Source organism: Rutilus rutilus (genome assembly GCF_951802725.1).
Source record: "Rutilus rutilus genome assembly, chromosome: 20".
Classification (NCBI taxonomy): domain Eukaryota; kingdom Metazoa; phylum Chordata; class Actinopteri; order Cypriniformes; family Leuciscidae; genus Rutilus; species Rutilus rutilus.
Window position 1 is genome coordinate 20,515,909 of NC_140225.1, and position 27,886 is coordinate 20,543,794.

Sequence of the window (27,886 nt, forward strand, 5' to 3'; positions counted from 1 at the left end):
TGCCTGACTGGCTGCCTGCAGTCCAGATCGGCCTCTTATTGAAAATGTACGGCTCATAATGAAAAGGAGAATCAGACGATGTCTACGGACTGTTGAGCTGCTGTCTTGTATCAAGCAAGATTGGGTAAAAATTTCACTTACAAAACTACAACATGTAGTATCCTCAATTCCCAAATGATTAAAAAGTGTAATTAAAAGGAAAGGTGATGTGACAGTGGTAACATGCCTCTGTCCCAACTTTTTTTTTTGTGTTGCAGACATCAAAATCTAAATTTGTTTATATTTACGAAATACAATTAAGTTGGTCTGTGAAAACATTGGAAATATTTTCTTTGTAAATTTTTCAGTTAAATAAAGGTTCAAGAGAATTAACAAATGACAGATTCTTGATTTTATTGCTTTTTACAAAATGTCCCAACTTTTCTGGAAATGGGGTTGTACTTTTTTCTTATTTTATTCATTTATTCATTCCAAAGCTTATCTGACATTCTAATAAAAATCTGTCCAGCAATCTCTATTAAATGATTTAAAGACTAATCCTTATCCAGAAATCTGATTGGTCTTGAGTAAAGTGACCAGGAGTAAATGTGACAGAGCCATCCATAGGCTACTTTAGCAGCAGTTCAGAATATACTTTACACCTGAACAATAATTCTGATTAACTTTAAAACGTTGTTGTAGTGAAAGGTTGTTTTTTTTATTTATTTTTTTATAGATAATATACCTTTTGGCCACTCGGCCCAGAGGAATTCTGAGGAACATGTTAAACGCCCTTTTCCATTCAGGGGCCATATTTGCACTCTGGGATTAATTTCCAGGGGCATTTTTACGTTTGTAAGGGCTTTAAAAAAAAAAAAATTATTACCTTATTAAATGTATTGTGTATTTTATGTAAAATGCTTGATAATTCAACTAATTAAATTCAATCAAACAATCAATCAGAACACTAAAATTTGTAACCAATAAAATGTTATCAACATCAACAAAAGCCGTCTTTCCACTGGAAAGGTGGCACAGAAGCTGCATCTGACATGGCATGTTTATTCACACAGACCGCTATATAATGCTCAACACTGCAAAAACTTTGTAAAAAGAAATCTTTGATGCATGTGAGCAGATCTGAATGTAATGCTGCAGTTGAAACTTTTCATTCAATTTCACTTTAATCTCTACAGTTATAATAGATTAGTTTCATTGTGCAAAGACATATTTTGAATAATCCTTATCCTGAATATGGGAGGCATTTTGACCCCAAGCCGTTAATTTTCAACCCTGGTGCATAGGACAATAAATAAAATATCCAAGTGGAAATTTGCAAAAATATATTACAGTGGGTAGAAGACAAAAATTACCAAAATAATAAGACATTATACACTTTTTACAGTATACACACACACATCAAATGAAGGTGTTGTTTTGGTTTTTCCAGTACTCAGGCCCAAAATGATGACAACCAACCACTTCAAACACATTCTCCACTTCTCTCTCAAATGGCCATGAGGAGTCTCCATTTATTATCTGGGTTTCAGATTGAGTCCCATTCAAGTTAAGCCATTTAGTTTGGTTTGTTCTCTTCTTGTAATAAACACAAAGTACAGACCATTATCATCAGCAGAAGCAGCAACAGAATAACGAAGATCAACAAGAAGCATCTGGACACTGACTCTCCTTGCCTCTCCCTCTTTTCTGTACAGGTGAAACTCGAAAAATGAGAATATCATGCAAAAGTTCATTTATTTAAGTAATTCAACTTAAAGGCACAATATGTAACTTTTTTGCTTTAAAAATAGCAAAAATCACTATATCTATGTTATATATATTTTTTAGTTGTGTACTTACATTATCCCGACTGTTTCCAACAACTTTCAAACCAGGAGAAATTTGTAATTTAATTCGAAGACACGTCCCGTTTCTTTATTTCCGTTTTGTTGCGTCAATGGCATCATATCCGCGTTGTCCCTTGCTTCCGCTCGTACTGCCATAGCAACCAGAACTATGAACCAGAGCCCTTTGATAGTAACCAAAGCGACAGACGTGGACAACTGTGTAGTCCGCAATGTCTATCTGCACGCTGTTGTTGTTTCGTTCAAACATTATGGACCATGGCAAGCAGACTTTGGATAAAAAAGGAGAACTAAAACGAGAATCAATATCAGCGCAGTGTTTTCGAGATGCCTAGAGCTCCCATAGACAGTATATAAACGAGAGCTCCACGTCCGAGACTTCGACCGGTCCTACATGTACTTTATCCCCTTAAACCCTAACCGTCCCGCCGGCGGGACGCCACCCCATGAAAATAAATCATAATCAAATTACTAAGCCACCACTGAATGATATGATACAAAATAGGCATTTTAAAGCTTAGAATCTCAGCTTTCCAATGCACCTATACATTTTATTCAAGAGTGAAAAGGTGCTGAGTTATACCTTTAGAACGGATTATACCGCCGGAGGGCGCCACCTAGCTATGGAAAAAATTAATTGTCACATTTTTCAAAACTACTGCATTGATCAACACAAAATAGGCATCATTTGAAAGCTTAGAGTCTAAACTTTACAATGAATGTAGCCATTATGATTATCTCCAAAGTAGTGCTGAGTTATTTGCTGATAAAATGATTTTTTTTTTTCATATATAATTTATGAGGAAGGGGAAATTATTATGTACTGCAATGTGTCAAAAACATCATACTGCTCAGATAGTCATGTGTCATATGTCATTTGAAAGGTCTCAATGAGTAGAATACAACAAGCATAATTGTTTCAGGCTTTTACTAAACTTGAGCAAGGTTTTTGTAAAATAAGCCCCTCAAGAGACCCATGGGTAAACCATATATGGATGCTGAATTTTAGACACATTTCCGCTTGTAACTTGTAACTTCATGAAACATGCTCCGATTGTGGAAAATGACACACCATTATTTACAGCAGATGCTTACAATTAAAATGAGTCCAAACTCAACGTAATCCATCACTCAGAACTAAAGATACTCCTCATGGAGTTCTAATACACAAAAAATACACAAACGCACGTAGCCAAGCGAGGTAGCTTAGACTTGGCCTTTTTACTCGTATCTTCATGAAACATACATCGATCATGAAAAATGACACATCGTTATTTACAGCAGGAGCTCACGATTAAGAAGAGCCCAAACTCATCAATCACATCTAAAGATATTCTTCATGGCGTTCTAACACAGAAAACACCAAAGACGTACCTAGCCAAATATATACTCATGAAGCACTCGCGTTTGGTTTTCACTTATAACTTCATGAAGCATGCACATATCATAGACAAATGCACATCAATATTTTCAGCAGACTCTCACGATTAAAAAGAGCCCAAACTCAGCATAATCCATCACTCATATCTAAAGTTATTCCTCGTGGAGTTGTAACACACAAAGCCACAAATGCGCACATAGATCTTTATTATAGATGTAGCACTTATGCATGCATCAATTGTAGAAAATGGCACATCATTATTTACAGCAGATTGTTAAGATTAAAAAGAGCCCAAACACACCATAATCCATCACTCAGATCTAAAGATATTCCTTATGGCGTTCTGACACAAAAAAATACCAGAGGCACACCTATGAAGTAGCAATAGCAGTGATGCTATGTTGTTTTTCAGCTCATAACTCAATAAAACATGCATGGATCTTTATTGACAGCAGATTCTCACGATTACAAAGAGCCCAAACACAACATAATCCATTGCTTTGATCACGAGATATTCCTCACGAAGTGATGCATACTTGGCTAAAAAACAAGTCTCTCATCCTTCTGGGGAGCAAAGTGTTTTCCAATTTTCCCGGAACCGTCCGCGCTCGTTTTCAAACGTGGAATAACACAAAATATGTATCATCTTAAAGCTTAGAATCTCAGCTTTTAAAAGAATCCAACCACTTCAATCAACTCTGAACAAGTGCTGACTAGTCTCTCTAAACCGGAGTGTACCGACCGCGTGCACCACCCATGGCGCCACCTAGCTGCAAAAATATTCATTATCATATTTTTCAAAAATATTGCCTTGATTCAAACAAAATTGGTGTCATTTGAAACCTTAGAGTCTGATCTTTACAGTGAATGTAGCCAATTTGAAAAACTCCTAAGTATTGCTGAGTTATTTGCTGATAAATATAAAAAAAAATCATAATCTATAAAATACTTTTTTGTACTATGTACTGCAATGTGTCAAAAACATCATACATCTCATGAAACATTAAAAAAATCGTTGAAAATGGCACTTCATTTTTTACAGCATATTAATACAATTAAAATGAGCCCAAAATTAACTTTATCTATTGCTTTTATGATAAGATATTCTTATAGTTAAACACTATCAAAAATGCCCATGAGGGGGCGTCAAGGTCTCAACAAAAAGGCTATCTTTTTTTTTTCTTGCTGTAACTTTTGATTACTTTATCCAATCACCACAAAATGTTATCCAGATGCAGCTCATATGTAGAGGGACTTCCCCAAAGAAGAATTTTCCTCCTACCTTATTTCCTTCCTGAGTTATACCATGTCAGATAAGAAAGATATGCATTATCATTATTAAAAAATATATATATTTTTTGTCTTTTATCAGCAGTTTCTCGGCAGCAGAATGTCCAAATGTAATGTAATTTATATTTTCAAAAAATTTGAAAAGGGTTCTTTCAAACGATACCTACCTTTTGACTCTCCTTGCTATAGTTTTGAAGTTATGAGTCTGTAGTTTTGTGCATGTCACTCAGAAAACTCTTTGCTTTCCAAATGTGCGAGGACCAAACAAAAAGGCTACCTTTGTTCCAAATGCTGTAACGTTTGAGTACTTTATGCGATCAACACAAAATTTGATTCAGATGCAGCTCACATTTAGGGGTACTTGCCCAAAAAAAGAATTTTGCCCCTACCATATTTCCTTCCCAAGTTATTGCATGTCAAACAAGAGAGATATGCAAAATCATAATAAAAATTATGTGTTTTTTTTGTATTTATCAGCAGTTTCTCAGCAGGAGAATATCCAAATGTAATGTAATTTATATTTTCAAAAAATTTGAAAAGAGTTCTATCAAACGATACCTACCTTTTGACTCTCCTTGTTATAGTTTTGAAGTTATGAGTCTTTACTTTTTTGTGTGTCACTCTGACAAAACAACTCCAAAAATGGCCTCAGGGTTTAAGGGGTTATTAAACCGGTGAGCACATTTACATAAAACTAATCAATGTTATATAGTTCAACAATGATAAAATGTTAGAATATGATCTGTATGTTATTATAATGTTGATCTAGCTTACTGCTAGTCTCATACAGACAAACTAACACATACATTTCAACACATTTAAATGCAGTTTAGTGTGATAGTGTAATGTTAGACCAAGTGAAACAGCGCTGCGTTACCTCACAAGTTTAATTTGTCTAATAAACTGGCCTGTGAGTTGTAATTCTGCACTTGCGTGTAGTTCGATAGAATGAAATGTCCATATTCCTTTTATATCCGCGGGACTCGCGTCGCATGTGGAGCTGATAGCTGTCTCTTAGCAATCCCGAACTGCTTCATATCACAGTCATGATAAAAACATCGATGTATTCAGTCATCCATAAACATTATTAGATCGGTCGGCTTGACGTTGATGACAAGAAGATCCATAATTCTTAGCAAATGTTGCGTCATCAAACTACGCCTTTGTTATTGTAAAGAGGTTAGAGACCCCTAGCGGCGAAAAAGTTACATACTGTATGTTTAAAAGGTGAAACTAATATATTATATAGACTCATTTCATGCAAAGTGAGATATTTCAAGCCTTTATTTGTTATAATTTATAATATAATAATATATAATATTAAGTCCAGAGTCAACACAGCCGTCTACCAGGACATTTTAGAGCACTTCATGCTTCCTTCAGCAGACAAGCTTTATGGAGATGCTGACTTCATTTTCCAGCAGGACTTGGCACCTGCCCACACTGCCAAAAGAACCAAAACCTGGTTCAATGACCATGGGATTACTGTGCTTGATTGGCCCGCAAACTCGCCTGACCTTAACCCCATAGAGAATCTATAGGGCATTGCCAAAAGAAAGATGAGACATGACATGAGACAGAACAATGCAGAAGAGATGAAGGCCGCTATTGAAGCATCCTGGTCTTCTATAACACCTCAGCAGTGCCACAGGCTGATAGCATCCATGTCACGCCGCAATGAGGCAGTAATTCATACAAAAGGGGCCCAAACCGAGTACTGAGTACATATGCATGATTATACTCATCAGAGGGCCGTCATTTCTGGATTTAAAATCCTTTTTTTTTTTTTATTGATTTCCTGTAATATTCTAATTTTGTGAGATTTTGAATTTGGGGTTTTAATAAGCTGTAATATGGAAGTAAAATAATGTCAAATGTTTTTGAAATAAAAAAGCCAGTTGAATTGCACTACTTGAAAAAAAAAGGCATTGCATTAACCATGCTTGCATTTTAATGCATTGTATTTTTAGGGTTTGCATTTTTATGGGCTGAAATTCAACATGGTTGAATATTTAAGCTGTGAATATTTCAATTAAAAACATTTTAAACACATTTTCATAATTACAAATTCAATAATCCATATTCACCTTTCATATTTCACTTACAAAATATTCAAACTGTTTAAAAATACAACCTATAATATTCAACAGGCAATTTTCGGTCCATTTTATTTCGCTTTGAAAATTCGCTTCCACAAATTCAGTGGTTCAAATTCGACAGTAAATTCAACATTGACGTCCAGGAACTGCAGGAAAAGCAGTAGATTGCCGAGCATACTCTCCATCTGCTGTTAGTCGATCTCACCAGCAGGTGGTGCAAGCGCGTGTTGTTGACGAAGACCAGCACATTAGAACAAGTAATTCATTCATAAAATGAAAATGATTATCTGTGTCAGTATATATGCGGAAAAGATGATAAACACACAAAAGCTGTGTTTATGTTTCATTCAATAACTTCATTGTTACTTTCACTGTGTTGCCTACATGGTATCAGCTTTCTCTATGATCGGTTTCCCTCAATACCTCATACTCAAGGATTCCCTTGACTAATACAGTGATATAAAAGACCAAACTCGCAACTTATTGGGGATGTAGCCTGTAGGCTACTATAGGCTACAGGCAAGCAGATGGACTCAGAATATGAAGCGTTTCTCAGCTGAGCGTTTCGTGATATAGGCTACTGGCATAAAATTAACACTTGATCAATTAATACTAACACTTCCTCTTCTATTCTCTCTCTCTCTCTCTCTCTCTCTCTCTATATATATATATATATATATATATATATATATATATATATATAGTATGCCTACGTGTATTGCATTAGCTTAAACTGGGAAGAGTCATAGCACTTTCATACTGTTGTCCTCCTATTGTTAGTTTAACTGTAAATCGCTTTGGATAAAAGCGTCTGCTTGGCTTGACATTGGACATTCGCACATTTAGGGACCGTCTCTAAAGTTCCATACAACATTGGCAAACACGTACGTTTCTAACTTAAAGACCCACTCTGATGAAAATCATGTTTTTCTAGGTGTTAACATGTTCTTGTAGCATTTTTCTGATGTTAGAGGACATATCTTGAGAAAAATAAGCTCAAAGTTGTATTTCTGAGTATTTCTGCATTCAAATGGCTGTGAATCAGTAGCAGGCGCTAAAATGCCAGCTAGAAAAGACTGGAGTTGTGACGTAGTAACTCCACTGGGTGGGGCCACAAGCTCATACTCCCCTCCGCCCCCGCCCGCTCAGGTTCCGAGGAGTAGAGAAGACGATGGCGGATCAATGTGCGGTAGCGGGTTGCAATACTAACTACGTACAGTTCACACCCCCGCCGACTTGAGCGGCAAAGAAGCTCTGGCCGCCCTGTCAAGTACGCTTGTCAAAAAGTACGAGGAAGCTTGTTGACGCTTTGGCCGCTCTGATGTAGCAGCATTCTATGTTCGATCATGGGAGAAGAGAAGTGCCACACCATGATAAGTAAACAGAATAAACAAGCAATACATTGACACTAGAAACCTTTTATAATGACAGCATTTGTATAACCGTTTTGGTCACATTATTATTTATTATTATTAATAGTGAGTGCGCGCGCGCGGCCGGGGCTCTCTCTCTCTCTCTCTCCTCGTTCTTATATGCCCTGTCAAGCGCGCCCTGTTAAACTGGCAGGACTTAAAAACACATGCAAATGATAAATTTTCACTCTGTGATGGTTAAACTGCAATTAATCCGATAAAGATAGGAAACCCAGCAACGGCGATGATCAGCTTCTCCTCCGTTTTCTCGGAAGCTCAAGTCTTGAACGTACAGAGGAGAGGAGGGGGAGGGTCGTCTCCGTGCCAACGGCTCCGCCCACAACACAGAGGCGAATTGCTAATGAGCTACTGCCGCTCTGCTGAAGCGAAGTCCCAGAAAACAGCACAGGTTTTGTGATTTTGGATAAAAACGGCATAATCATCATTTAAAGACCACTGAGAATGTTAAAAAATAGCTCGAAATATGATCGGAGTGGGACTTTAAATAACAAACTTAAATTTATTTGAATAAATATAAAAGATCCAAAGGGTGCACATTATGCCTGACACTACATGAACACTTTACAGATGGTTTTATGACTGTAAGTCGTTCTATTCAAATGATATCGAAGTTAGAAACGTGTATACCAAAGTCGTATACACTTTAGAGACGGTCCCTAAATGTGCGAATGTCCAACGTCAAGCCAACTTTATGCCAGTCTATCACTGGGAAACGCTCAGCATTAAACTTTCCGCGTTATTCTGAGTCCATGCTTGCCTGCGAGTTTGGCTTTTTATATCACTATAATTAGTCCATTAAGCTACGTTAAGCGTTTTATATGTTCAGCAGGGGAATCCAGAAGTATTGAGGGAAACCCTAATAGCCTGCATGCAGCACATCACCACAATATAAAGTTAAGGCAACTAAACAACCAAGAGAAATATATGTCAACCTCAAAAATGTAACATTGGATCTTGTACATCCGCATCGGGGAATAACATTATAATCTCGTTCACGGTAGAGAAAGATGCATGTAGGCTACACAGGAATAGTAACTGTGAAGACACTGAACAGCCGTCATAATAATCACAAATACACTTACATTGCTATAAATCAGTTTTATGAATGAATGGTTTGTTCTAACTGTTGCTGGTCTTCGTCAACAACACGCGCTTGCACCACCTGCTGGTGAGATCGACTAACAGCAGATGGAGAGTATGCTCGGCAATCTACTGCTTTTCCTGCAGTTCCTGGACGTCAATGTTGAATTTACTGTCGAATTTGAACCACTGAATTTGTGGAAGCGAATTTGCAAAGCGAAATAAAATGGACCGAAAATTGCCTGTTGAATATTATTGGTTGTATTTTTTAAACAGTTTGAATATTTTGTAAGTGAAATATGAAAGGTGAATATGGATTATTGAATTTTTAATAATGAAAATGTGTTTGAAATGTTTTTAATTGAAATATTCACAGCTTAAATATTCAACCATGTTAAATTTCAGGCCATAAAAATGCAAGCCCTAAAAATACAAAATGCAAGCATGGTTAATGCAATGCCTCTTTTTTTCAAGTAGTGCAACTCAACTGGCTTTTTTATTTCAAAAACATTTGACATTATTTTACTTCCATACTGTAAGCCATAATCATCAAAATTATAACAAATTGTAAAGTGATCCACTGGAGGCAAGTGTAAATGAGAACCCAAGTGCAGTTTATTATAAACAAAATCAAACATGAAACAAAAACATGACATGAACATGAACATGAACATGAACATGAACATGAACATGAACATGAACATGAACATGAACATGAACATGAACATGAACATGAACATGAACATGAACATGAACTCACAAACAGTGGTTGCAGGGAACAATACTTGACAAAGACACATGGCAAACATGAGGGCTTAAATACACATAAGACTAATGACTAGACAAGAGACACCTGTGAACAATGAAGCAATGAATCAATATGACACATCAGACAAGGGAACACATGGCAGGATCACATGACTTACAAGGGATCACATGACAGACAAGGAAACATGAACAAACCCAAAAACAAAACTGACACAAATAAAGGCTTGAAATATCTCACTTTGCATAATGAGTCTATATAATAGCCTATATTAGTTTCACCTTTTAAGTTGAATTACTGAAATAAATGAACTTTTGCACAATATTCAAATTTTTCGAGTTTCACCTGTATAAAGAAATTATAAGTTTAATTAAATAACAGCTTCATGAAAACATCCACTATAAACAAGTAGCATGTCTGTTTAGAAAAAATAACCTGTATATGTAATCAGTGATTACCTAGTTAATCAGTTATTAAAGGTGTAGTGACATTTCACAAATAAGCTTTAAAGCCCACAATGAACCATCATGGTAATTAATTAACCATCTTCCGAAAAGAGCCACTAGAGCAGAAAAGGCCTCAGTCACCAGGGCTATCATCAGATAAATCTGTTTTACTGCTGTAAAAAATGTGGTCACGTGAAAAGCAAAGGCCATAGGAAAGACGCATAAGGCCTGAAAAACAGACTGCACTAATTTATAGACTAACTTCTATAAATTCTGTTCTGTTCTATAAATGAACATGCATATCCCAAGGACTATTATTACTTCTTTTGTAGTCTTGTATATTATTGTATTTTATTCTATGCATGCCTTATGATAGAATTATTAGATAATGTATACCCTGTTCATACTCAGTCGAATAATTACTCGAGACATGTACAATCATACGATTTCATTATGTGATCATTCTTTTATAGTGTTTTGCCTATGTATTAATCCTTGAATGCATGTGTTATTACTTGATTAATCAACATCGCATATATGTCATTCTTGGTATCTACGAATTTGTATTTTTATGACCTGCATGATCGTGTATATTATAGGTTGATACCTGTGCAACATATTACCTACATCAACACCCAACACCCAGCTATACATGTTTCCAAACAAACTTCATCATTTTCTTAATTCAATGCAGAAGAAATCGACTGCAACTTCAACAACGGAAATATTAAAACCTTCTTCGAAACTGCTTCATGCAACGGCAATGCTTGCAAGTATTGTATATTTAATGAGGTGTTTTTGAAATCAGAGCTAATGGTTCTTAATAACTTCATTTCCTGCTCCTGTTTCCGGTTTAATCCACTTTCTCTTTACCATTTCCCATGTACGCATGTTTGTGTGTCTGTGGTTTTTTAGATTAGTTATGTGTAGGTGATTTAGTTAATAAAACTTTGTGCACAATACATATGTGCTCCGTGGTTCTGATTCTGCCTGCAGATTTATTTCACTTAAACGGTTACTGATATTGATACATGCTCTAAACACATGCTGAGGAATAATTATTTTTCGGGGGCCATGAAAATTTTTAAAATAATCAGTACTGAGTGTTCGCTGGACTAATACTTTAAAACTTGTTTGTGTGGTGTTGCTACTCAGTTAGATGGAACCCAGATAATCCCTAGTTGGGCCCCATCTAAAGCCCTGTGAAATCCTTCATAAAACCTAAATGAGTAAGTTGCCGGGGCCAACATGGAACCCATGGACAAACCCACTTAAAGCCCGTATTTCAGCCCATGTAGTAGCCTTAGGACCCACAAAAAAACTAAAGCCGGGACCAAGATGGGTCTTGTGCATGTAGTCCAGTTGGGGCCCACCTGTTTATAAGTGCCATCCTATATGCAATCCATGTGGGCAGTTGGCATGGGGCCATTATGTAACCCACGGACAATCCCATACAGAGCCCATTTTTCAGCACATTTCAAACCCACATGGGCCCCACATACAAATGTCGGCTGGGTTAAAGCTGGGACTGAGATGGGTCTTGTGCATGTTACCCACTAAGGTCCCACCTAGTACCAAGTGCAATCCTACATGAAATTCATCTGGGCAATTAACATGGGCCCATTATGGAACCCGCGGACAATCCTACATGGGGCCCATTTTTCAGCCCACTTCATACCCATATGAGCCCAGTTGGCTGGGCTGGGCTGGGCTGGGCTGGGCTGGGCTGGGCTGGGCCCAGTATGTGGGGCCCAGTTGGCTGGGACGAACTGATTAATTGATTTTAATGTTAATTAAGCTGCATCATGTTAACTGATCCAAATATTCAATTAATTATAACAAGTTATGATTAATGTTTAATATTTCCCCTTTGAGTTAATTTGTATGGTGACGCATTGCTGCCACATACATATTATTTTTTCCACTCCATTATGTAGTAATAACGAGATCTTATGTCGTTAAAACTATATATTTTCTCGTAATAACGAGATCTTATGTCGTTAAAACTACACATTTTTCTCGTAATAACGAGAAAATGCACAATACATCCGTCATGTGCATCGAATTCCACACCATACCCGCTACAATTGAGAATCACTTTAAACATGCAGACCCAGTTAAGACAATTTGATGTATTCCACTTAAAGGCAGGGTAGGTAGGTTTTTTCTAAAAAACTTTTCCCCAAATTTGTTTAAACTGTCTTTATATACCAATACATAATTAAAATGTAAGTACTCTGAAAAAGAGAGTATAAAAATCGAGTGTCTGTAGTCCTCTCAGGGCTGCAATAAACACAGCTACTTATTCCATTCACTCCCACCCCCTCCCTTCTGGGTTCCTTCCAAAGCCACGCCCCCAAAACACATGATGCCGCACGCGTGATGCCGACCGCTCAGCTGGAGGAGGAGGGGGAGCGCAGGGCATGTAATGACATCATGTCAGAATCACATGTAATAAAATACCTAACTTTATCATTATGAATATAAACAACTAACATGGCTGTTAGTACTCACTATCAAGCTAGCATATCGATAAAGTTTAAAATATATTGAGTTTGATTCGGTAACGAGCTAGTAACATAAGGCATAGCTAAAAACAGGTTGCATTGATACACGTTTTCCCATTACCATCAGTTACACTGTGATGAAGGTGAATTTCGTATAAGATTCATAACATATACAGTGTTTTGCATGTAAGAGCTTCCACGGTGAAAGCACAGTTGGCCGATATTGACTCTCATCTGACTTCCTGCTTTATCCAAAGACTTTTTGGTCATAGCCTTTTCGAATACTGTCTTCCTTTTTTTGCCTTGTTTGCCTTCGCTGACTGTATGGTACTGGGAATTTTGACTGCTCTTTCTCTGCCATAATTGTGATTCTTCCTAGCTTCCGTGCCTCTTCGCCTCCTCGAGTCAAACGGGTGCGCGCATGTGGGCAGCTCCTGTAGTAGCAGCAAGGGTGGTAGCCATGGTAGCGAGGGAGAGTGACAGTCCCCCAGCCAATCGTTTCATTCGTTCTGAATGGAAATAAGTAGCTGTGTTTATTGCAGCCCTGAGAGGACTACAGACACTCGATTTTTATACTCTCTTTTTCAGAGTACTTACATTTTAATTATGTATTGGTATATAAAGACAGTTTAAACTAATTTGGGGAAAAGTTTTTTAGAAAAAACCTATCTACCCTGCCTTTAATACACAATAAAACAATATAGCCTACAATAAGATTCGTTAACAACGTACCTCCTGGTGTTCTTCTAAAATGAGGGCGAGCCACAAATCCCTGAGTACAGTTTACAAACCCGTGGGAACGAATAGCGAAAGCGTGGGCACGGTTTATGAGTTTGTGGGTACAGATTGCAAAAACTGAAGGCACGGTTTACAAGTCTGAGAGCGCGGATTAGAAACTCGTGGGTACGGTTTATTAATCCGTGGGCACGATTTGTTAAACCGAGGGAACAGTTTGAGAATTCATGAGTAGGCTACGGTTTATAAACTGAGCGGACGGATTGCAAAACCGTCGCCACGGATTGTTTTTTTTACTCACACAGGTGACTTCCCAGGCTCCGTATCCTCCCTTAATGCTGACTTCTGTTGACTTGGGACAATGAAACGACGCATTTTAAAGCTAATATTCGCACACACAATTACCAATATCAATAGAGCTGCATACAGTTATTTTTGCATACAGTACTCTTTGGCGCCCCCCAGGGGAGGCACGCCTCGCCTATTGAAAACCGCTGTTATACACTAAACTATTTACTAATACTTCTCACTTTATCTTATATTTAGCCTACTATTTGTATTACACTGTAGTTGTACCGTCCATATCATATGTATTACCATAAATGATCCATCAGCTTTGTTATTGTATTTGGAGTAGCCATCTATCTGTAAATATCTATAATTTTAGTGCTATAAAATGTGATTGGTGTGATTTGTATTTGCCGATTTGTTTCATTTTCTCAATGGCGGTCATTTTTAAGCACAAGAAAAGCTAAACTTAAAAGGTTAAAGACAGAAAATGCTTTTTCCACAATAAGAAAACTTTATTTCATTTAATGTGGAAATTTAATTATAGCCTATCTGCAGTATGGGGGTGTGACGTCCCTTTCGGCCGTTCCTTGTTTTGTGTGTGTTGCGTCTGTATTGTTTGCAGGTGACTGGCTGATTGCGGTGTGATTGGTGTTCTTCGTTACCAAAAGCGGCATTTTGCCTGTTGGCGAGTTACTTGTCTGGGGCTGCGTTGGACTTTGTGGCAGTTTCTTGTCCTTCGGGACGATACCTGTCCTGTGGCTTAATTTAGATCGTCGAATCTCGGCTCATTTTGAGGAAGAATGTAAAATAAAGCTCAGATATTTTGCAATGTAGGCTAAAGGTATTCGTCTCTCCTTATTTGTAGTGATCCTTCTGGATCGCAACAAATGGGGGCTCGTCCGAAAATTTTATAGTTTTGTTTTTCCGGTTTGTTGTTTTCTTTTTGAAGACAAGTGTGGTAGTTAACATTTTGCGTTGTTGCTGATTTAGGGATTTGTATTGATTGGGATTGATTTTGTCGAGATCAGTGGTTAGAGCTGAGTCTCGGGAGCACGCCGAGGTTTGAGGGAAGGGCCAATTTAATTGGTTGTTCTTCTCGACTTGCGGTATCAGGTGCATAAAACCCGCCATGTATGCTTGAAGATTAGAGTCTACTAGTCTACTAGTTAGATTTATTTTTAGGGAGGGTGTGAAGTTGAATCTCCAGGGCATTTTTTTTTTTTTTTTTTTTTGGTGGTTTTGCAGCTGTGGAAGTGTTTGCTTTTAAAGGGCTATTTCGTATGGAATCGTTGATTGAAGTTTGTTCAAGACTGAACACTGAAGACTGAGGTTTCCCATCAGCCTGTCATGATTCCGGTCTTGGGTTCCCCTTGTCTTGTGTGGACTTTTGTTATTTCCTGTTCTGTGCCGAGTTTTGTAGTCCTTTGTAGTTATGTAATGGTCACCAGCTAGAGTGCCCTCTGGTAGCTCTCAAGGGCACTCCAGCTGATGACGTTACACAGCCACTGAAGTTTAGGAGAAGGGTAACCCCCATCTGATGTCCCTAGCAGGTTGAGTCCATCAGTTAACATGGAGAACTGCAGATGAGGTTCAGAGTAGAACGCTGAAAAACAACACAGACAAGAAAACAAAACATGATTTTCTATGAACATCAGTCCATGTTGTTGTAACCTGCAATATTTACTCTAAAGCTCTTATCCTGGCTGCCAGTGTTTGTGCTGATGGAGCAGGTGTAAACACCGGCGTCCTGCAGAGTGACTCTGTCCAATCTGAGTGATGCGTTTCCTGTTGCCATCTCCTGGATGAACAGGCTGGTGCGTTTTACATAATGAGGATTCTGACGGTCGAGCTGGTCCCGACTGTAGTAGAAGCTGTGAACAACGTCCAGCTTACGCTGCCAGGTAATAACAGTGCTACTCAGATCCCACGAGTCCACAGGGAAGGTGCAGGGGAGGATCAGCGCCTCTCCGTAAAACCCAGTGACAGGACCTCTGGGCACAGTAATCTCAAACTCAGCTAGAGAGTGAAGAAGAGAAAATGAATCAGCATTTGAGTTTCACAATCAATCATTACTTGCAGTATGATTTTGTTGGCAGATCTTGACTTGCCAAATGATTTACTGAAAGCTGCATTTATGGTTGATGAGATGATTATTTCGGTAAATATATCACAACATTTCCTCTTCTAAAAGTAAAAAAATATATAAAATTATAAAGATATTCTCTGACATTAAAATAGCATTTTTGTATATTACTTCACAATTTATTACAGATTTTATGCCTTTAAATTGAGAGGAACAGTGGAATGATCAAGCTGTAATGCTTTTCTTGCCTCGGGTGAGAAACCAAAGAACCGGGCGTGAGATTATTTTGAAGAAACCACATCTTCTAGACTTCTAGATACAAGTTTTCCTTTTAAACAAAAGTAATAATAAGCCCCAACACCCACGCTACAAAACAGCCGGAACAACAAGAAGGAAGGAAAATTCTTTATTTGTAAGCTGATATGAATATTGAATATCTCACTTTTGATTTATCAGTCCAGTAATATATCTATTTGTTCTCTAAGGACTCAAATACATTTTAAAGAATTTAAAGTGCTATTAAAATTAGTATAAAGACATGTGTACATATTTTCTTTATTTAAATCCTGTTTTTATTGTCATACTCTGTTCCTTAAAACTTAAATATCCAGTAACTGGAATCTTAGTGAAACTGTTTAACCATTTTCAATCATTTAACCAACCCGGTCACTCTAAATCCGTCTCTATAGCACGCATTGTGTTTATCGTGCAATTTATACGCGAAAATTAGTCTTTATGTGCATATGATACGCATGGGTAGGTAGGCCTATGTTTAGTAGTGGTGTGTGGGGTACGTGTATACATAGATATCATATATAAAGGCTAGATGTCTCGTGCGCGCTACTGGCCAATGGAGGTCGACGTCCGCACGTGGCGGCCATCTTGCAACAGTGTACTCGCTCACTGTTTAATGGTGCAAATACTTTAAAATAACCATAACTTGCTCAATTTTCTACCGATTTTCAAACGGTTTGGTTTGTTATAAACGTCAGAGATGTAGTTATGAGACTACATTCATACACTGCATACATATGAAAAATTATAACATACATGTTCAGGCATTCGGAATTATAGCCACGTTAATAACGTTTGTAAGAAACCAAACCGTTTGTAAATCCGTCAATATTTCAGCGAGATATGAGGATTTGTGTGCATGTTGATCATTCACCTTAATGCACAGAGCACTGACACAAGATGGCCGAACGGTGATGCCGGAAGTGACTGCGCCATAAGACATCTAGCGTTTATATATGATATCTATGCGTGTATACGTTTGGTTAGGAAGGATTAGTGGTGTGGGTTATGGAACGCCGTTGGGGACAATACTTATTATATGCAACGCGTGAAATTTGGACGCATTAACACGCACAGTTTGTACGCGTAAATACGAAGTATATGTTCGGGTGTCGCGTCAGACCGCACAACAGCCAATAGCGTTGCCCTATTTAGGATTTCATTTGCATTTGTGATGCGATGGCACGTTGCTGTATACATATATAAACATCAGACGACATTTCTTTCCGTGAGGGATGATGTGCTGTTAGGTAAGCAAATACCTATGCAAACGTCACACGTAACATTTGTTCGTGAATGAGATCGTAATTTTACGTTGGCATGTACATAGGCAAGCGTAAAACTTTAGAGTCAATGATGCATTTATACGTTGGTTGTGATGTCAGTGCTGTGTCATGCTGTGGCATCTCATCCCGTTTGTACTCATGCAGGTTTTTTGTCTCCGGTAACGTGGAAAAGTGGATTGCTGATGGAGTTTTCGGTTTCTTGCCACTGTTGCCTTTGGCTTGCTCAATTGGGGATATTTTGGGAATATTTAATTTAATTTTATCAATCAATAAATTTACACTAGAAACAAACCTTGTTGTGTTATTTTGGTTTATGCTGTGAAGCTGCTTTGATGCAATCTGTATTGTGAAAAGCGCTATATAAATATTCTTGACTTGACTTGACTCTCTACGATGGCTCATAGAATTTTTTTATTAAACTGTCAAAGAACTTTTACAGACTGCGTTCAGTTGGCATCCTCTTATAACAGGCTATATACACATGTATAACATATGTTAACATATGTATACAACATACAACACTGGATATGGCCATAGCCAGGGTTTAAAGGGTAACTAAACCCCTGGTCAGAGCCTGACTCCACCCACTGGCAATATTTGAAAAATGCTGGAAAAGTAGGCAGAGCCCAGTGGAGAGGGGGCGTGCATCTGAGACGTATCTCTCTGCAGGCAGGGGCGTGGTTAGCTGGTACACTCCGACATCAGAGTGTACCACAACTTCCAATAGGAAAATTCAACTGCAGTAGCCACTGTTCAACCTGAAGAGGGCAGCACTCAGACGTTTTTAAACCATATTTAGTAAAATTAAAATACTTTAAACACAAATGTCAAAAAAATTACTTGAATCAATGAAAAGCACTAATAAATCCCCATTCTTACAGATCATTATCTAAAAAAAGTTGGTTTAGGGTTTAGTTACCCTTTAATAATTAGTGAGGTCCACGGTGGGGTGTCAATAATTATACATAATAGTGCCAATAAATGCCATAAATCATTCAACTTTAATAAATACAATGAATAATAAAGTTAGCAAAGGCTAAATACTAAATACTGTGGCTAATGTTTTTTTCAAAATGACTGGAGTAATCTCCGAGTGGGCCAGCATCAATCTGGTATGAGAGACTCTGGAATGCTCCTTGAAGTCGGGATGTAAGGTTGACTGGAAATAATTAATACACATATACTGTATGTATACTGTATATGTCAGATAAAAATCTAATAACAACAATATATTGTAACAATCACAAATTTAACAATTATATTATAACAATAAGGCAAATACAAAAGCAGAAAACAAAGCACCAGTAGCCTATGACAATTTACAAATCTTTATTCAACATTTAAACACAGACACAATCATACGACACATAAACATTATAGAATCACTACAGCAGGCGGACCACGTAAACTGTGGGGCAGCCAGTCCAAGTCCAAGTGTAAATAGCAACAGTTGTGGATTCAGTAGACATTTAGATGACAGATAACGTTACTATTTGCTCATCAGTATTGTTGTGCATTAAACATCCTGCAATATAACTGACAGTAGATCATTAGATTTATAAAACAATATTAAAATCATGGCAACTTATTGAGATATTAAAGACCTAGAGCTACCCCGAACCTACCTAAATGTAACTTTTATGAATTAAAATGAATTTTAATTCAAATCATTTTTATTGAAAACAAATGCGTTTAATAACTGTAAAGTTATATAAAAAAAGCGCTGTCAGTGGGAATAGAAACCCGGTCTCCCTTTACACGCCACAGAAACCGATGACTAAAGTGACTTTTTCCACATATAGGGTAGACTGGCCTAGTGTAATTAGTTCTGCCAACAAGTAGGCTATTTGCAGTGGTCCAAATAGACACCTCGAATGTATTAACCAGAGGGGAAATATGGTCGTTTACTTTACCTACAGGACAAATTCATGGGCGTCAGTTTGGTTTGAAATGTGCTGGGGACAGAGACGCATTCGGAAGTGCATTTTCAGAAGTGCTGGGTACAATGACGCATTCATTTTTTTTCTCTTTCGCGCAGGTTATGTTTTGGAAGACGATGTCCTGTAGCTCAGGCACGGCCCCACTTTTCAACAGGCCCACCCAAAAGTAAAAAAAAAAAAAAAAAAAAAAACCTTTTACTATATTCTAATTTTGTCAATAGTTATAAAAAAAAATCGCCAATAAGATCATAATTTGTGCTAAAATAGTGTTTAGTTTTTAAAAACCATTTTAAAAAGCTGGTTATATTTTGATGTTTCTGCGCAAGTTCAGCAGACAGTGAGGTTCGGGTTTGTTCCGATCAGAGCTCGTGAGTGTAGAGCGCATTTCTGAATATTCCGCTCCGCTCGTCCACTTCGTAAAAGTAATGATATGAATGATTGTTAATAGGCTATATATCTTCATTAACTAGAGATATAATTAAACAAAAAGTAGTAAAAACACATCTAACAGAACATAGCCTAAGTTGTTTATTTTTTACACCTTGTGTTCTTATTTTGTTTAATTAACGAAATGTCAATCTTCGTGTTTATAACAGAAGATACAATACAATACAAAAATCTTCAAGATGTATAACGGATTGTCACCTTATAAACAGTCCCTTTTTAATGGAATAATACACCCTTATAATAAAGAAAAAGCTTCAGTGATAAAGAATATGAACGCAATGCATTTAATTATACATTAAGCGTTTTCCTTTCATAGAAACCCTTTATTATAAGGAAAATAGGTGGCTCTTAACGTGTCTTTCTATGGGAGGATGGCATAGCGGTGCATAGCAAATATTCAATGCATTCAATGATAAATATTCAATGGTATTCAATGCAAAACAAATAAAATAAATAAATTATTGTGGCATTAATTAGCCCATAAACAATATTTATTTTAAAGCCTAAACGAATTTGTTTAAAGAAAAACACCAGCGTTGGGCGTTTATCTGTATAGGCTAAGTGTTTCAGCCGCCCTTTTCAAACTGGCGCAATAAAATGCAACAGAATTTGATTAGTTAAACATGTGAAGAGGATTATCCGTCTGGCATGGCCGCTCGCTCTAACGTTAACCTAGATAAATGTTTGCTATTATGAAGCGCATATCCGAGTGTTTGTGCGGAGTGTGGAGCGCGCACTATGACATGGATGGAGGCGCCGGTGCCATCACTCGCATTTTCCTATCAACAGTGGAAACAACTTAAAATACTCCATTTCTGGTCATACAGAATATAATAATACATCAGTCGCAACTACTTTTATTTGTGTAAACTCACAACAACAAGAAAACGGTGTGCCTTTGTAAAATAAAAGAAAACGAACAGGGCGCGCTTTCATGATCTCTGTGAATTGGAGCGCGCCTCAAAAATGAACTGACAAACAGTGTATAGACAAGCCTCACAGACATGAGAAATATAACTATAAAGTTACAACAAAAAAATGTCCACCGACGAAAAAAAATCCAATCGAAAGCAAATACGGTAGCTACCATCTGATTATGTAATCCTGTCCGAATGAAAGGCGCATCTAGGCTACATTACAGCGGAGATGTGGAGATATGTATGCAGGCAGCCTACACTGATTGATTTTTTTTTTTTTTTTTTTTTTATCCATAAAATGTAGGGAATTGTATTTTTGTGTTGGTAAGCCTACAGCTAAAGCGTTATGTCACCGTGACCGGGGAGTGTTGTTACCATAGACAGTATATGGTTGGAACACAAAGTCAGTTATATCCAATGATAATAACATTGTCAGTTTGACAAGTCAGAAAAAAGCTGTGGTGGTGAATGTGATGTCATCATGTCAGCAATATCATACTCGCAAAACATCACCCTTTTTGAGCTCACATGAGAAGTAGCACATGAGCAACGTTGTAGCTACATTTTATGACAAAACTGATTTTCAGGAAGGAAAGTGCTAACCTCAAACCCACATGCTAAAACATTTAGTTGGCTGTTAGTGGTGGGGGTAGTTGTACCAGATCATCAAAAATGTTACCAAAAATGTAAGATTGTATGGATCTTATTGAGCAAATTACCTCGTGTTACATCTATCCCCAGCTATTGCAACTCACCACATTTAGTGGGGAACTCATGTGTTTGACATTATTAACTTAATGTCAAACACGTCATTAACTCACATAATCTGTGATTGTGTTGTACACGTCCAAGTGCGTTATATTTGTAGCAGACAAATGTGACCATGTATCAAATTTTGAGATCTAGCACAAACAACCATTATTTCAAACGTGTGCGCTGAAACTTTGACAATAATAGTCATGTGTTACGAAGTCATATAGACTAGCCTACAAAATGTGCATAACCCCTACAAAAACAACAAAACTTTGCTTTTGTGTTATCCTTATATTGTTTAATAAAATCATTGAAATCGCTTAAAGGAGAACTCTGGTCAATTTTAACATTGAGCTCATTTTTTTGTAAATTTGGAGTGCTGTCAATACAGAGAACAACGACAAAAATCGGTGTTGCCTACACCGTGTTATCCTCTTTTTAAAATTTGCACCCTGTTGACTTCAATGGGGCAAGTTTTAAACCTGCTTTTAGCCTCTTAACATCCTTGATGTGTCATTACAAGTGCACAGCCAATGTGAGTGATTCCTTCGGAGTGAACACGGGTGAATCTGACTGCAGTAGACGTGAAAGATATTAATAAAAATGATGTTTATTCAGCCAGCGCACATACCTGTATTTACATCCTGTTTTCGGTAGAAGTCCATAGTAATCAATTGTCGAGTTCACGCGCGTGATCATAGGTAACTAAACCTATGCGTGTGAACTCGACAATCGATTACTATGGACTTCGACCGAAACAGGATGTAAATACAGGTATGTGCGCTGGCTGAAATAATATCATTTTTATTTTATCTTTCACATCTACTGCAGTTAGATTCACCCGTGTTCACTCCGAAGGAATCACTCAAATTACCCAATTACTCAAATTTCACTCAATCTTTCAAATGACCTATTTTTCATTCGTGTTTATTTACTATTAACTAGTAGTAAATTTACCCCAGCAAGCAGAATCAGTGGATAAAGAATCTGTTTCTGTTGCCACTTCCAACGAGCTAACAGCTTCTGACTGAAGAGATGGTGATTCATTGATGGGCTGCCCTGCTCGTCAAGTCAAATCGGCTCCAACCGTTTCTTCCAGCGGCTTCGGGTTGTTGTCCTCTGGATTATCTGTTTGCATATCAGGCTGTGGTGTCACAGGTGAAAAAAAAAATCCAGTAATTTAACTTGTTAAATTGTAAGCCTTGTCAATACTTGGCACAAGTGCTTCAGATGGCATGTGGTGGTATTGTCATCCATGGAGTTGTAGGAGTAACTCAACCTGAGCCTGAGTCAGAATCCTTCATGCTCACAGGAACAATTAGTTTCATCTGCCATCTCTCAGCAGCACCTACCATCTCCTAATCCTCCAAACAACCCTCCCAGGCCTCAGCCCTATTTTTCCCAGTCTTTGAAGCATATTACATAAAAAAAAAAAAAAAAAAAATTTGTTTTGTTTTTTAATTATTTCATTTACATTAATTTAAACAAAAAGCGAGTAATAAAGTGTACAATAAAGTACAACCAAAACCTATTATAACCACATTGCACTTGAATAAAGTTAAAGGTGTAATCTGCCGGTTGTCCTGCAGGTGACCTCATAACTCTGTCTTCTTACGATGCACTTAGGGATATTTCGATTACTCCAGAGCACTCGTAGTAGATCTACGATTATTTTCAAGTGCTACTTAAGTTACGATGCTTTTGGAAAACAGACCGTAATATTAAGATAAGTCGTACGATCGTTTTTAAGAATTTCTCAGGCTTACGATGCTTTTGGGAAACGCAGCCCAGGTAAGTGGGAAGAAGAAAGAAAACCCTGACAATAACACTACCAAAACACAAACCAAGAAGTTGCTGGAATCTTAAAGGGACGAAACAAGTAAGCAATATGTATGATAAATTATATGAAATAGCAAATATAATACTTTCTATCCTAAATGTGACAGAGCCATCCATTTGCTACTTCAGCAGCTGTCCAGAATATAATTTACATTTCAACAGTAATTCTAAGGAACTTTAAAACAATTTATTCTGTATTGAAACACAGTGAAGAAGTATTATAGATAATATATCTTCTGGGCCACTCAGCCCAGAACCCCTGAGGAACCTGTCAGTAACTCTATGTCCTGTATTACAGATGGTAAGCTGGTGTGTTTGACAAAAATAAGAACATTAAAGTTGGGATGATATCCAACAGTGATCTCTGCTTACATTCTAAGTAGACACCTTGTAAAGTCCTGCTTGTGTGTCCTGCATGGGTGTGTTTGTTTCTAGTGATGTCTGAATTGTCCATCAGCCACTGCAGTGTATAAAGGGTAACCCCCATCTTAGGTCACTAGCAGGTTGAGCCCATCAATAAGCATAGAGAACTGCAGATGATGTTTAGAGTAGAACGCTGAAAAAATGGCTCAACTTGCCAGCAAAATTAATCCTCTGGCATACAATCGATGAACCAAAACATTATGACCGCCTGCCTAATATGCTGTTGGTCCTCCATGTGCCGCAAAAACAGCACCGACCCGCTGAGGAATGGACTCTTCAAGAGCCCTGAAGGTGTGCTGTGGTATCTGGCACCGAGACATTAGCAGCAGATCCTTAGTCCTGTAGAAGTGTCCCAGCCACCTTGCCATAACAATTTGGCTCTTGTCTCAAATCTTTATTCCTGCATCCAACAACATTGATTACGAGAACTAATTGTTTGCTTACTATTTCATCTACCCAGACCATACGTGGCCTTAGGAGATGATCATTGATATTCACTTTACCTGTGACTGGTCATAATGTTTTGTGTTATCAGTGTATACTGTTAGACCTTACCAGTTTTTTTTACAGTAAAATAATTTACTGTTAATTGTACAGTTCTTTACTGTAATCTACAGTATTTTACTGTAAAAATGATGCACTAAATTAAAACTTGAGTTAAAACTAATGCAGAAATCACTTGCAGAAACCGACTGCTTTAAATTGACCAACTGTCATTTAAATGTATTAACTAAAATGTATAATGCATCATTAACGTGAGCAAAGTATTATTATGAACTTATTTCATTTGAGACCACTAAACAACTTTTGTAGAATTGGTTTTGTAGAACTTTTTGTTGAATTGGTTTACTAGAGTCACGTGATCGATGACAAACGAAGCCTCACTTTCTGTCCAATCACGTGCGCGTTTCGCTTTGGGTGTCAGAAGGATCGAACTCCAGATCTTATTTAACGAGTCATTGTTGCCTCAGTCTGGTTGATGGGTTTGTGAGGAGAGTGCATGCTGTACTTTGAAAGTTAATCAATATATTACATTTAAATAAGCAAAATTTATTTTTCACTACTTAGGCTATTATTTTTTGTTGTTGTTGTTTCTTTTTGTTTTTGTAAAATATTTGCACTTTTTGGTGATTTTAGGTAATTTGGTGTTGGTATTTGGGTTTAGGGTGGGATTAGGGGAGAGGGGTGTTGGTTTTGGTGAAGGGTTTGTATTTAGAGCAATGGCAACAGCCTAAAATAATTAAAATAATTAAAAACTTTTATCACCTTTCTGTCATTCCTACAGTTACATAAGCACTATCAGTAACAAGTGTAATAAGCACATTTAATAACAGATGATCCTATCAGACAATGTCCTTATTCATTATGTGTGTGTGTGTATATATGAGTGTACATTTGTATATGAGTTCAGTGATTCAGGTTAAATGATTGTGAAATAATGATTATGTTAAAACACAACCAACACCATCAGATCACCTTTTCTCGTTGTTCATCTGGCTGTTATAACTCAGGTACAGCAGCCAAACAAAATCTAAAGTAAATGATTTAAGGGTCAAGAGCCCAACTAAAACAAACACTGATCACCATAATGTTGACTTAAAATTACGGTTTTCTCCTTCAGTGATTCTGCTTATTAACATCAGGTGTCTTCAATGTTGGCAATAAAAAAAAAAAGTAAAAAAAAATTGTTGTAAATTTTCCTCATTTTAAATGGTTAACTTTTAAGGAATTAATTTGATTAATTATTACTCAATTCTAATTTGTTAAATTTAATTAATAATATTGCTTGTAATCTGTTGCCACAATTTTATTGATTAGATATAGCGTATTCATTTTTACAGTGTTTATTATTAACTAAATCTCTGTTAATTCTCAACAAGAACTTTTGTACATGTATGAAAGAAATAATGTTAAACTGGTTTCACACTCAGTGTGGCTGGAAGTCAGTTGTAGTTCTTGTGTTTCTCTATTTTCTGTTTGTGTGTTTCTCTGTCCTTCAGTGATTCAGTGTCTCAATTCACTCACTTCTTTTCATTCAAGTGGACTATATTAGTGAACTAATGTAGGGAATAGTGAATGAGGGTATAGGGTGTGATAGTGAAAACAGCCTCTGAGTGTCGACTTTGAGCGCTGTTAATTCACAGTATATTTCTGTAGGCTACTTTCTACGGTATATTACTGTTTTAATGGAAAATGGTATGATATTGTCAGAATTTGGCCTTTTTTTAAAGCAAGGGTTATTATTATTTTAATTAAATTGTGCTATTAAATTGCACTGTAATAGACAAACCAACATTCAGAGCATGTGGGTTCTGAGAAAGAAAAGAATGATCCAGAGATGTCAAAGGTGTAATTGTAATTCTTGGCTTGGTCAAGAAATCAATGAAGCAGCAGGATAATTTTTAAAGAAACTACATTTTGATTTGTTTAGAAACCCAAGTGCTGATAAAACCAACTGTATTTGTATATGCTAATACATTTGAAACATTTCGATATGTTTAAATGAACATAAACGTATTATGAACACGCATGAATTAACAATGAACAATAGTATATGCATAGCACATTTATTTATAACAACATTTACCTAGATTATTAAATGCTGTAGAAATTGTTGTTTGTTGTTAGTTTACGATACCAGATGCATTAAACTACTGTTAAGGAACTGAACTTTGTTTTTTTAAGTACAACCATTTTGGATGTTTGCATTTTATGAGAGGCTTCATAAAGAACACTTTAGAATTTGATTATAATTTCTCACTGTAACAAAAAAAAAAAAAAAGGAGAGATAGGCAAAACACTGTTGCTCGAAGTTTAACCATGGGTTCATATCTCGTCCATGGTAGCTGATAAACAATTAAATAAAAATCTCCGTCGAGTGCTGGAGAGAAACTGACAATATCAACGCTACAGATTTTGTCCAAACTTACAATCACACCAAAGTCAATTTGTGAATGTAAAACACTTTTTTTCTTTCTTCAGTCTTTCTGTTCAGTGTTATTCTGAGTGATTATGTTCATAAATCAACATCTTATCCCCCCCTTTAACCGCTCTATAAATATTAAACAATAGCAGGAAAATTATATCTAAACCTTGACTTGTCAACACTTGAATCTTGTGTGACATCTTTACTGTTAACTGAATATATTTTGTCTGTGACGCCACATTTGTGATATTGACCTGGGTTTTAAAGACTACTACAATTCTGATAGTTCTCAAAATGCAAGTGATTGTAAAACATTCATAATGTATTCTTTTATTTGAATGATTTGTAATGTAATATTGCAGTATAATCTGTTAAAAATATGGCCAGATTTGAAGTCACCATGTATCTACTTTAGTAACTGTACAGTCTTTAATCTTGTCATATGATGAAACATTGTTAAACATGAATAAACATTATCATCTTTGATAATCTGTTTTGGAACAATGTGTAAATAAGACATTTATTTTCTCCTTTATAGAGAACATAATAAGGAGACAAAGCTTGCTGAAATCAAAGGAACAGCAAATCAAAAAGTTAGCATAGTGCATGAAAACAAATCATATATTAAAAACATTATTTTCCTTTTATTTGCACGGTCTGTGTAGACTGTAATATACATCAACTTAGAGTAAACTAATGAACTTCTCTTTGAAAATAAAACAAATTAATCAATAGAAATCCCTAAACAGAGATTTACACCTTAGACCTCTTGTTTATGTGGTGTCATGACTTTCTGACCACCTGCTTGGCCCTACTTGCACAGTCACAATGATGAGAAAACAGCTTTTACTCTATTCATTTGCTTCCATCATTCTGTTTCTCGCACACTTGATCAGATTCCTTGTCTACATTCCTATTTATGGATACTTGGGGTGGGGAGTGCTAATTTTATAATTACAATCACATATATTGATTTGGTGTTTTTAAAGTAAAATATAGACTTATAAAAAGTACACAGCAAACATCATAGATGGAAAAAAGAATAATCACACATCCCCACCCCAAAATCAGTGGTCCATGCTCCCAACTTACTGTTCTTCTTCTCT

General features: G+C 36.8%; 1 protein-coding gene across 1 annotated transcript; it reads right to left on the reverse strand.

Moving 5' to 3' along the window:
- Positions 1-14,798: 14,798 nt before the first annotated feature.
- Positions 14,799-24,222, reverse strand: LOC311280214 (V-set domain-containing T-cell activation inhibitor 1-like; the record flags this gene model as incomplete). The annotated part of the gene is made up of 3 exons (XM_084392188.1): positions 14,799-15,475; positions 15,544-15,888; positions 24,108-24,222. The coding sequence occupies 3 exons, from the start codon at positions 24,220-24,222 to the stop codon at positions 15,321-15,323; spliced, it is 615 nt and encodes a 204-aa protein (XP_084248314.1). The 3' UTR covers positions 14,799-15,320.
- Between the last annotated feature and the right edge of the window lie 3,664 nt (positions 24,223-27,886).